Source organism: Panthera leo, chromosome A2, assembly GCF_018350215.1.
Source record: "Panthera leo isolate Ple1 chromosome A2, P.leo_Ple1_pat1.1, whole genome shotgun sequence".
Taxonomy (NCBI): Eukaryota; Metazoa; Chordata; class Mammalia; order Carnivora; family Felidae; genus Panthera; species Panthera leo.
In genome coordinates this window covers 126,142,379-126,154,981 of record NC_056680.1, presented here as the reverse complement: position 1 = coordinate 126,154,981, position 12,603 = coordinate 126,142,379, and the positions used below count along the sequence as shown (strand labels likewise).

The 12,603-nt window shown below is 39.8% G+C and overlaps 1 protein-coding gene across 4 annotated transcripts in view; it reads left to right on the top strand.

Moving 5' to 3' along the window:
- The window catches only part of ELMO1 (engulfment and cell motility 1), a 530,544-nt gene that overhangs the window by 186,205 nt on the left and 331,736 nt on the right, over window positions 1–12,603 (top strand). For all 4 annotated transcript variants that reach the window (XM_042922198.1, XM_042922210.1, XM_042922218.1 and 1 more), the window contains exons 8-10: window positions 379–478; window positions 7,350–7,501; window positions 9,648–9,726. In XM_042922198.1, the coding sequence (XP_042778132.1) occupies window positions 379–478; window positions 7,350–7,501; window positions 9,648–9,726 (331 nt within the window). The remainder of the gene's footprint in view (window positions 1–378; window positions 479–7,349; window positions 7,502–9,647; window positions 9,727–12,603) is intronic.

Below are 12,603 nucleotides of genomic sequence, written 5' to 3'. Positions count from 1 at the left end.
TTACTGAATGCTTATATACTACACATGTGATTAAGTGCTCTACAAGCAGCCCTGTGATTAAATAGGTATCACTATTCAGTTTTTCAGCTAAGACAGAGGCTCAGAGAGATTTGTGAACTGCCCAGTATGACATAGTTCACCAGAGTGAGAATCTGTGAGAGCCCAGGTCTGTCCAACTGAGGCCCTGGCTTATTCCATAAAACCCACCTTCCTCCTTTCCGTAGACTCACATTTTTTAAGAAGTTTCCTGAGGCCTAGCTGTGTATCTCAATGATCTTTTATAATTCTTCTGTATCCACTTATTTAAAGCTTTCTCACTTCTGTGTCTGTGCTTCTGCTCAGCTCTCCATCTCCATTAATCTTCTCTGTGTTTTCCAGCTTTGGAGACATGCTGTCCTTCACCCTGACAGCCTTTGTTGAGCTGATGGACCATGGAATAGTATCCTGGGATACGTTTTCAGTGGCGTTTATTAAGAAGGTAATGCAGATTGTTTTTTCAGGGCTTAAATTACTTTCATAGATATTTTGCTCTGCTTTGAGGATATGTTATAATTGTTTCTTATAGTTATTTGTGTAAAAGATAGATGTGGTTGTTGAAAATATTATGCATGTGGGGGTCTGGGCACCTAACTTCTATGTGAAGATGACATTGTCTCCCCACCAGGATCAAAAGGGTGTGTATGTGAGAACCCACAGTCAAGGGAAATCAAGGAATCACGTTGTTTACACTACAGACGCAGTCCCTTAGGAGTCCCTGGACAGGATTCAGTTATTCTCAAGACCTAAGTAGAGTTTTTTCTATCCTTCTTCAACCTTCTCTGCCCTCAATCAGGTATTCAGGGAAGGGGAAAGAGGGAAAGCATATTGATTTCCTGCATACCTGGATTTGAAGCAGGGATATAAGAGAAGGAGGTGTGCTTGGGTCCATGCTTCTTAAGTCAAGCTCACTTGTAATCATGGTGCAGTAAATGTCTCTGGGATTGATTTCTCCTTCTTTAGGAGGAAGGTAATGAAGGGGTGGGCAAGGTGGACTTGGTGTGGGAACAGAGGGCAGAAGAGCCCCCGCTGTTCCCTTATAAATTTACTTTATAAGTATAGATTTCTGGGAAGGGTTATGTAAAATAAAGAATTTCAGAGAATCTGTGCAAAAGCTGGAAAGTCAAAGCAAAATCCAGAAGAGTCACTTGAATTTTTTAAACCTTGTTATTTTAATCCATGTTGAAATCATGGTAGACTTACAGAAAAATCGCAAAAAACAGTACAGAATGTTCCCAAATGCCCTTCATGCAGCTTCCCCTAGGTTAACATTTTGCATAATGAGGGTACAGTTACCGAACTAGGAAATTAACAGTGGTACTATTACCATTATTTGATTTCACCATTTCTTCTACTCATGTCCTTTATCTGTCTAAGGGCCTGACCCAGGATCCCACATTGCACTTAGCTGTCATGTCTCCTTAGAGTCTTCTGATCTGACAGTTCCTCAGTTTTTCCTGGTCTTTCATGACAGAAAGTTTTGAAGACTACTGGTCAGTTATTTTGTAGAGTGTCCCTTATTTTGGATTTGTTTGGTATTTGATGGTTAAATTAAGGTTACGCACTTTTGGCAGGAATGCCAGAGAAGTAGTGTCATACCTTTCTCACTCGGCACATTGTATCGGGGTACATGATGTCGACATGTGTTATTAATGGTGGTGTTGACCTTGGTTACATGGTTGAGGTGGTATCTGCTGGGTCCACTCACCGTGAAGTTCTTTCCCTTTTGAAGTTAATCAGTATCTTCTGGGAGATACTGCCTTGAATCAAAGGGCAGAGAAAAGCCCCTAGATTGTCAAATGAGGGTGTTGGAATTGGGTGCCCCAGAGATCGAATGCTTACATGATACATATTTATTTCAGACAAGAGCTGATTGGGAACCAGGGCCTTCTCAACAGACCTCTGAATTCTCTTCCCTTATGTAAGGGCATAAAGCCAAAGGAGATGATTAATGGGAACTACTAGAAGAGGAAGCCTCAGTCAGTGGTACGAATTGCTAAAAAGAAAAGAAACGATTGTAGATGAGAAAGCCAAGGAAACGTAAGCAGTGAATGATGAATGTGAAGAACAAATTGCTGTGTTCTGTCTTTCTAGGATAAAAGTTCTAGAGAAGTAAGTTCAAATCTGAAGATACTGGGTTTTGTGGATTTTTCATACTTAACAAAAATGTTAACTCATACTGGATTATGGCAGGCCTTTCTCTCCTACATCCAAATTGCCTTGCTTGTCTGTTGTTAGAGCCTCTTTTGCTCTAAAAACAGTGCTGTTCTGAATGCAGATTCCTTGAGGTTGTATTGTGCTTTCATCCACATTATCTCTTTTGATCTCCAGAAATCCTTTCCAGAACAGAGCAGACTGTCTTGCTATTACTGGTCAGGAGGGGAGGATACAATGGCTTAGGGAGGTTAAGTGATGTCATAGGGAGTGGAGTGTCACTGGTCCCATGGTTAAGGGCTTCTTCCCCTCATGCTATACACCTGTGCTTTCAAATGGTGGGAAAAATAGCTTCTGAAGATTGGTTGAACCAGTATCGCCTCTGTTCAGCCCTCCCCAACCTCACTGGTAAGAAGTTAAGTGATTTCTTCTGCTCTCCATTCTCCTTGGATCTTGTGTTTGTCCCTGTGCAAACACTTACCCCATTTTTGTGAATTCTTTGTTTTTTTTTTTTACTGGCTCCCAGTAGACCATGAGTCTTAGGAGGCTGGAACCACAGCTTTCTGCATGACTTTATCCTCAGGGCCTGGCACAGAGGAAGACCGTGTGAAATGAATGAATGAAACTTGTTTTGGAAGAATTTTTTTAAAACTCTAGAACTTGAAGAAAAGAAGGAGTATAGTAACACCGTATTTAACTCTATTTCAAGTAAAATTTCAGTTGTGAATGGACAGGGATTTGAAAACTTTTTCATTAAATGACGTGAGAAGTGGTTAGAGAGAATAACAATAATTTAATATTCTAATTACGTAAGAAAATGGTTTTCATTCATTGAAATTAAATTAAAAAGTCTAAGGAAGCAAAGACTAGTGGTCTTGGCAGTTTAAATAAAAAATTAAATATTTTCTCAAAAGGCAATACATTTAATGGATTTCACATTCTCATTCCTTGCCATTCTCTTTCCTTTGCATTGCTACTTAGATCTCAGTCCCTTATGAGAATCTGAAAAATGGCCATCACAAAATGACTTTATAATTGATAGTTTTTGTAAGGTTAACTTTTTTTATTCATTAGCTGGATCAAATTCAGCACTTTCACAACCCAGGAATTGTATGCAGGCAACTGTCTTTTAAATGGAGCTTTATCTCAACAAAACTCATCTAGGAAATGCCCTGACAAAAGATGTTTATCTCTGTGGTCCAGACTTGGCTTCCTATTAATGCCAAATTCATACCACTTTGGAGAAATATTTTTTCCCTGCCAGCCCGTCTTCTTCTTTACTATCTGTTTTCTTATGTGTGGATGGAGATTCTCGTTTACAAACTTTGTCTGCAATAAATAACATCATTTCATAAACATTTTGAAAGGTAGAATCCCTTGATGACAAAATGTAATGTTGCTTTTTAAAGAGTTGGCTACTTAGGGAGAGGGTAGGAAGTTGTGGAGAAGAAAGAAAGGGAAGAAAAACAAAACAAAAAACTAGAACTTTCTATCTTACCCTTTGGTTTTCCCCTAGCCAAGTATAACATCAGTGCCTTTTCTCAGAAGGGGCGTTTCATACAAATGCTCTTACAGCCTTAGCTCTGCAGGAGGGCCTGGTTCACCCTACATAGTTTTCAGCACCTGGACAGACATCCAGCCAATTCAGTTTAGAGACTCAGTAATTTTTACCTCTTAAAAGACTAGAGAGATTCATGGGCCTGTGCCCAGATAATTTAAAATATGACAATGGAACTGCAGGCTCTCTGTGGTTCTTTTCAGTTTTGACAGCATGGAAGAATTTTAAGATCTCGCCCTAAGTTATTCTAAGAAGTGTTTATGTGATTTTAATAGTTTATATCTTTGATGCATGCACTGTGATGCCCCTTAGCTTTTTAGAAGCCACACAAATACTCCTCCGTATTATTTAGGTAACATTTAAAAATGAATGCAAGCATGTGGAGGTAGTATATATAATTATTGCTAACTCTTCTTAACTCTTCTTTCTTACAGTACAGACCTACTTTCACACAGCCGTGCTTTGGCTTAGGGCTGGCTCACCTGTGTGGGCCAAAAGTACAGTAATGGAGCCAGAAGTAATCTAAAGGCAAAGAAAGTCATTGTTTCTTTGGGGGTGGGCAAGAGAAATTAAAAATTTAACCAGAAAATCTTTACTGTTCCGTAACTATACTAAGATCTATAGTTATTTAAAATAGACATAGAGAATAATGCTTGTATTTTGACGAATTTGTACATGCCCTAATAAGGAGCCTGTCTACAGTCATTATGTTTGTTCAGTCAGCCCTGATGCCTTGGTTATTGGTACTTATTAGATGGAAAGATTGGGTCATTTAAATGTCTGGTTAGAACCACTGACAGATAAAGGCAAAAGGTGGCAGTTAGTTTAAAAAAGCCACTAGTATTTTAGTACTACAAAATACTAGTACAAGTATTTTCACGTTCTCAAGCCACAGACTTGTACATAGACTTCTAACGATCTGCATGCCTGCTGTCTGCGAGGCAGGACTCAGCTAAGTGTGTTACACAGAATGCTCCTTTTGTAAGCTGCATTAGGATTGCTGAAATGATAGGTTCCATATCTCACAAAAGAGGTGAAGTATAGAAAAGATTAATTTTTAAGAATATTTTGATGAAAGTAAGGGGTTAGTTTTATGGGAGAGAAATTGATAGAAATGGCAAAGGGAAATGGAATATGTATATGTAATTCAAATATGCCTGAATTAGAGCAGAGAACACAAACTCTTGTACAACATTTGAGCAAGCCCCCTGGGACCATGACGGTCAATAATTTGTAGGAAACTTTAAAAGAAGGTATAGTTTGTATCAGAAAATATTGAGAGTTCTGGTTGGATATTTTGAGAAAGGAAATGTTACCAAAAGGATATTTATGGAAGTAGAGGATAAATGTGTATTAGAGGGGAATCTTGAACATAAAGGAAAGTGAAGATGCAGTCTTAGTAATCCAAGAATGAGTTGGCCCCTGGGCCGATGTTGTGCATGTACAACTGAATGCGTATCAAAGGGGAGACATCGCAAAATGTGTTCGTAGCGATAGAAAATAGGGGACTGGAATTATAATCACTAATGATTATGGCAAACTTGGAAAAAGGTGATAATTGAGAAAGGAGGATTAAGAAGACAATGAGATTGGTTTTCACACCTTTTAATTTAGGCTTTGTTGGAATATCTACTTGGAGTCATACTTTTGGATGCCAAGAATAAGCAATTAATGTACTTCATAGTAAATGCCTTTTTATTTTTCTGTCTTTGCTAGACTATAAGGTCCTCGAAATTAAAAAATCATGTGGGTTTTGCTTATTTACCTATTTCCAGATCTTAGGACAGTGTAAGCCTCTTTTATGGCACACAATCCATACTAGTACTTGAATAAGTGAGAAGAGTGTGTGGAAGCTACAAGGTAGGGGGGCAGGTATTGACAGTAGGCTCTCAGGTGGAAGCTTCTCCAGGAAGTCTTAAAGGTACATCCAAATTTACTAAATGGGGGAAGAAAAGGAGCACGGAAGGCGGAGAGATAGTGCTGAGAAAAATCGGAAGTACTGTCAACAAATTTATTTGTGAGTTCTTCAGCGTTTTTTTTTTTTAATTGAGTACCAGGAATTATGCTGGGATAATGGAAAATGGTTGAGGTGGTGTTGGTGAAGAAGTCAAGGAATTGACATTCTGTTTAGAGGAGGTCTAAGTGAAGTATTAAACCGTGGGCTCAGGATGAGGGTAATTGGATTTTTGTCAGAAAAAGATGGCCTTAGCTTGGTAGATTGGGCAGAGTGGAGCAGACTGTGAGGATTAAGGCAAAGGCTTGCCAGGGACAGTAAACACATTGGAGAAGTTTATTAGCCATGAAAGGAGCTGAAGCAGTCTTTCGAGAATCTTAAAATTTTCATACTCTTCCTGTGCTTTATGCTATAAAATAATAGCTTTCTGGAATATAAAGCCATAATATTACCATACTATACTTCTTCATGTCATCTATTTGCCACCCCTGAGATCCAGATGTATCTGGGGCCAGAGAGGGTACTGGTATCTGTATCCACTACCCTTACTTCCACCAGGGAGTCATTAGCTAGAAACAGTGGAGATGGTAACTGTGGTTGCCATGGGCACCTTTGCGTTTAATCTTGTACAAGGATGGAGAGGGGATGAGGAGAAGGGGTCAATGGGACAGCAGAAAGGAAGAAATTAGTGCCAATGGGGGGAAGCAGCAAGTGTCGATTTGTCATGGAACCAAATTATTTAGCTTTTAAGAAAGTAGTCATTATGTTGATATAATAACAGCCTTTTAGCGTGAGTTGTCAACAGACAGGAATAACTTTTAATGAGACCTCTAAAATAAAACCTTTATGGTACCCATGTGTTTGGGTTACTGTGATCCATTATTCTAACCCTTATTTTACTTCCCTCTTACATTGTGATTTATTGTGTTTGAGGCCTTAGTGATTCATTCCTTAGGGAATATATTTTAGTGCTTAAGCTATTATTTTAACTTTTAGCACTGCTCATTTAAATGTTCTCCTGTTTGCTAAATTTGAGATGAAAGGAATGTATTTTAACCATAAGAAATTGGAAGAATGGGGGAAAGAGTGTTTCATTGTTGAATAATGAGGAGCGTAGCCAGTGCCTAAGAAGTTGCCAGTTGGATTGTGTTGACAAGTGTGATTTGTGTGAATCCCTTAAGAATATAACCAGGGTCATAATATGAACATAAAAATCATGAATCGTGTGGGGGAAGGAGTAGCCTGGGAATGGAAGGAAATGGCTATTAGTATATGTTGAAATTACCGTCTCAAAGAAACACAGGAGTCCTCACAATATATGTTGAAATCATCTGCCTCTGAAAGCTAAAACCCAGAAGAAAAATCCCAGAAAAACCAGAAAATAATTCTTTGAAGCTGTCTCCTTTTTAAAGTTGCTTATTATTGAATTATAGAAATAAGATATAAATATTGCTTTGTAATATGTAATATGAGCAATCATCGCTGACTTGATGTGTTCCTTACTATCCTGCTATAATTCTAGATACTTTTCATCCTCTGTGTCTGGTGTTTCTTAAGTGAGCTCCTAATTTCCTTAGTTTGCTCCCTTCTGGATTTCTATGCTCTGTTTACCTCAAGTAGTCAATTGTGTCCTTCTTGGATTTTCAGATAGCAAGTTTTGTCAACAAATCGGGCATGGACATCTCAATCCTGCAACGGTCCTTGGCCATTTTGGAGTCAATGGTGCTCAATAGCCATGACCTCTACCAGAAGGTGGCTCAGGAGATCACTATTGGACAACTTATCCCACATCTTCAAGGGTAAGCATACCACTGCCACCCCCTCCATGAGGAGGGGAAATGGTTCTGGTAGACAGCCACCATGGAGCTCTGGGAAACACTTTGGATTGGTTTGATTAAATAGGCAGAAAAGGAATCTTGATTTGACATATAGGCACACCGTGTACCAGACCCATCCCCCATCACACTGAAATGGCACAGTGACTTGCCTGTGGAGTGGAGCGGGGGTGGGGGGGGGGGGCATGCCTGTTCCCAGTACCTGGCTCTTCATAGGCAGTCAGTTTTGATGAATGTGATAGATACCGGTAGAATTTTACTTTTAACGAGGCCTAATAGGACAATTTGGTCTCTTGAGTTCTCAACAGTATCTTTCCTTAGTCATTAAAAATAGTGTTTTCTGTGATGAGTATTTTCATAGATAATTGGGAATTTTTAAAGGTAGGCTTCTTTCTTAGGCTCAAGGTGATTACAGTGAGCTTCAGTTTTGTATTTTGTAACGTATGTGTTTTATCTCTAGCGGCTTGAGCTCTAAGATGAGGCCCTGAACAGCCTGTAGGCTTTCCCTTCTCTCTACTCTTAGGTAGTTAGTAAGGTTGCCTCTGAGAAGCACCCCCCCTGTACAATGCTACTTTATAAATAAACCTATTTGGAGTTGCAGGTGGCAACAAACCCCCTGCGGTAGCTTACACAAGACCAGGGGTTTACTGAAAGAATACTGGTACACTTTCTAGAACCCAGGAATGACTTAAGTAGCTAAACCTTGACAAGGATAGAAACTATGGCCTCCTCGGAGTCCTCACAACAGGCCTTTTCTCTTGTGTTTTGGTTGTCACTAAAGTGACTTGGCTCCCAGTAACTACCACCCCTGGTCTCTCAGGACACATTTGCCAGTTCTCAAGAGGAAATCTGATTGGCCTTTTGGGGTTGGGAATGCAGGCTGGGGCTGTGAGGGAATGTTCATTAGTTCTCAATATGCCAAAAATGTTACCTGTTATGTTTATAATGTAAACTACCAAAGTGCATTAGATGTTTCTTTCATTTGGAAGGGGGGATGGTGACCAGGATGTAATAAGGTTTTAAGTCACACAAGCTATGGATTGTGGCCTCAGGGAAAATGAGCACATGATGATTGTGTGCAAAATGATGATTTTGTGCAAAACCTGTCTAGAAATAATACCAGTTTCACATTTCCCTGAATGTGAAATGCATTATTTCTATAGTCTGTGTCTTTTCTCTGAATCTCGAGGGCATACTTGAGCATTCACGGTACATTTTGCCAAAGTGGAGAGTTTCTTATTTGGCAAGTGCCATGCTGAGGATTTTATATACATGAACTAATTTTATCCTAAAAGCAATACCTTTAAGAACCTGGGTTCTCACCCAGTGTTACAGATGAGGAGACGGTGTTTTGGGGATACCCCATGAACTCTTCCAAGGCTACATGGCCAGCCTGCGGAGCACTGGGCTTTAGATTTCATCCCTCCAAGGGCTGCGTTCTCAACTTTGCTTCTCCCTAAATTATTTCTAAATGTAGCTCTCCGGCTGCTCTTTGTTTGTGCCTTGGGTCCTTCTTGTTTACTCTTTACCATGGAGCTTCCATGAGATTTTTGCTTCATTTGGAATTTCTGACTTCATTTTGGTAAAAAGAAAATTTGTAAATTTAAAAAATAAAAACCTGTTGTTTTTATTATTTAAAAAGTTTTTGTTTGAAAATAGATTTTTAGAATATGTAATATCATTGCCATGGAGATAAAAGTGGTATCCTTTATAATAAGTCCAGGAGTGTAGGGACAGGCAAGTCTGGTCCCTATATACTTCATGCAGCAGACAGAAAATCACACACACACACACACACACACACACACACACACACGGCCCCTGGGTTCATGTTTTAAGCCTAATAGAGGAGAAGGGGAGAGAGCCGGCTGACCACCTATCCCCAGGGGACAGTGTGTTGTCCAGCTAGCAACAGTAGTTGTACCCCCCACCCTCCCACTGTGTTTCCTGCCTCATGATGATGATTGAAATACATTCTCATTCAGTGACAACTGCATTTTCTAGGCCATGTCTTTCTCTCTCATCTTTTTTTGGGGAGATCACGACCCTTATGATGGTCTGACTCAGAGGTAGCCTGTTCTGACTTTCTGTATTGTTTGTGTCTTTACAGGACAGATCAAGAAATCCAAACCTATACCATTGCAGTGATTAATGCACTTTTCCTGAAGGCTCCTGATGAGAGAAGGCAGGTAAGCTGGATTTCTTTTGTCTTAAGACTGTACCTGGGACTGGCAACTTTTGGGGCAGTGAGTGCCCTTTCCTTCCCATCCTGGGGAGTCCTTGGGCATCCCTGCTTCTCTGCAGCCCGGCTGGCCAGCCTGGGCTCGTTCACAGATCCAGTGGGCACTAGTTGGAGGTGCGCAAGCCCTTGTCTCAGGAAGAACACTCGGAAGGCTCTGGAGGCAGAGTCCTTTCATCAAATGAAACCCAACGTAGAAACTCGAAACATAAAGAGATGAAAGTGTTACTGCTGTGGTGGAAGCAGAGGTAGAAGCCTTGAGATCTTCTGTCATGCCGTTGCATGCTTCCTAGGGCAAGAGAGGTATTTCTTCCTGCCTGCAAGCTGTTCTCCTTTGCCCATGGAGGTTTAAGATGGCAAGGACAGGAGGGAGGACACGCAGATGGCTGCTACTGGTTGAGATAACTGTTCCTATGTCTGGGGAGCTCTTTGCTCCATGACATTTCTGTTGTCCACACATGCATGTGGTGGGGAGGACTGAGCAACACATTTCCCTTCTGTGCAAACAAGGGAAGGGACCCTTTGATGGACCTATGTAAAACCTGTCCTTTGATACTGTCCTTTGTCTGCAGATCTCTGGTTCTTCTGCAGTGAAGTAAAGGATCATTATAGATGGTGCTGTGGAAGAAGTAGAATTTTGCACGTCTTGGAATATAGCTTGCACCTCAAAATCCATTCCTGTTTTTTCCATCAACATAACATATATTGTGTTACCTTGGTCACAATTCACTTTCATTTAAAAATGGGTTGGAAATATGAGATGTTTCCACCAATAGCAAGTATAGCGGGAGCTCTGTGACAGTTACCACTAAATTGTTTTAGCAGAACTTAGAAGCTAGCATGCTACTGGACATCATGTCAAGAATTTTAGTTTTTAATTTTATTTTTTTTCATTGCCAAGGATTTTAAACCTCAGTGACTAAATGTGAGGGCTTCTGGTTTTTCATTTAGAATCATTTGCTTATTCCTAGGGGGTTCTGTTTGCACAATGAAGGGAGTGGCTTTGTTGTTTCCTGTGTTTGGTTTGGTGCTGGCCTGAGCCAGAGCCGGGGGGTTGCCTGCCCTCCCTAAGCCTGTGCTCCAGGCTTTTTTAAGGGGATTTTTAAGGTGGATTTTTAAGGGGAGCGTGGCCGGTGGAATCCTAGGTGGCACTGCCCTCTTAATGTCCAAATACAAATTACTGAGCTCATGATAACCTCCAGCAGCCCAGCGAATGGCCTGACAGCTCTTACATGTGCAGTCCTGACATAGGCATTGGAAAAGCTTGATCCTTCTACTGGCCAGATCAAGGACACCTGGCAAACTGGTAGCTGAGTGTGGAGTGGGGGTCAAGAAACCTGCTATCTGGTCTGACCTCATGGGCTTCTCCTTTTTCCTGTGGAAGAAGAGGTTGGATTTGGGGAAGCAAAAACTCATGCCCACCCTAAGTGCTATGATTTCACTTGGATCCCTAGATCTAAACCTGTGTAAGATGCATACACTTTGCATCTTCCTGGTACACCAAGAAGTACTGTTAATCTTCTCAATTTGTATCAAATGACCATGGAGAAATAGGGAATCAGTTGCCTATTGTACTGACTCCAGAATAATGACACCAATGAAAATATAATGGAATACCAACATAATGTTAGGTTTGGATTTTGTGAATCAAATTTTATTTTTTGAAAAGTAGGCAATATGAGACTGAGATGACACGGATTGGCAATATATTGCTATAATGATAATAAATCACAAAGGATAGTCTAATAACATTACATAATTTAAGAAAACAGTCCAACTAAGAAAGATAGAGTATATATAATCAAGCCAAAAATTTAGACTGTAATTTAGTCTTTGAAATAAAAACAGCGACAACATAGAAAATTAATTTTGACTTTATAAATTGTGTTGAATTTAAGATGAGTCCGTGACTATTGTTTGTCAAGAAAAGGAATATTTAGATTTTTAATTTAAAAAATGTTTTTCAGTGCATTAAGAGAGAGTTGGCTCTAAAAATATAATTTCAAGTACATGACAAAAAAAGTTTGATGTTATTTCCTGAAGGTTAGTGGAGCTTGTAAAGCAGAAGATCATACTAATTGGGGATATCACTTCAGTTCTATTATATATGTTGTTATTGGCTTTTCTTGTGAAAAATTAAATGTTCTGTATTTTGGGGGTAAATAGGAAAATTTACCAAAGCCTGTCATCAATGATAATATTTTGAGAATTTTCCATGTGCCAGGATCAGTGTTCAATGCTTTGTGTCTTATTTCATTGAATTCTCATATCTTCTGAAAGCCTTATTATTGCCTCTTTACAAATGAGAGTGAGAGGGAGTAAAGAATTTGACCAATTGCTGAGGAGATAAGAGTCACAGCTAGAATCCCAACCTTGACCTTGCTGTTCTCTGCAGAGCATCCATTGTCAGGGAGGCGTCACCCACAGAATTGTCCCCTGTTTGCCGAGAGAAGAACTCTCTGGAGCCTGAAAGACACAAGCCCATTTTCTCCCTCTAATTAGATTAAAACATAATCTAAACATTTATTTATTGGATTTATAGGAACAGCTTTGTTTGTTTGTTTTAAAGCCTTAGGACATTGGACAGATTCCACTTCAGTGAAAAAATTTTATTTATTTCAACTTCTCCTCCAGACTTTGGGCCAAACACATTGGTAGGACTCCATTAACTGGGTTTTCCTTACTTTTCAAAATGTTTAAAATGAATTCAGATGGATTTTAAACACCTCTTTTCGCTTTTACTGAGGAAAAATACCACCATGGTCAGATATTTTTACTTGTCAGGCAGACTGGAGCGATATTTTTGTTTTGTGTTCATTGAGTGGGC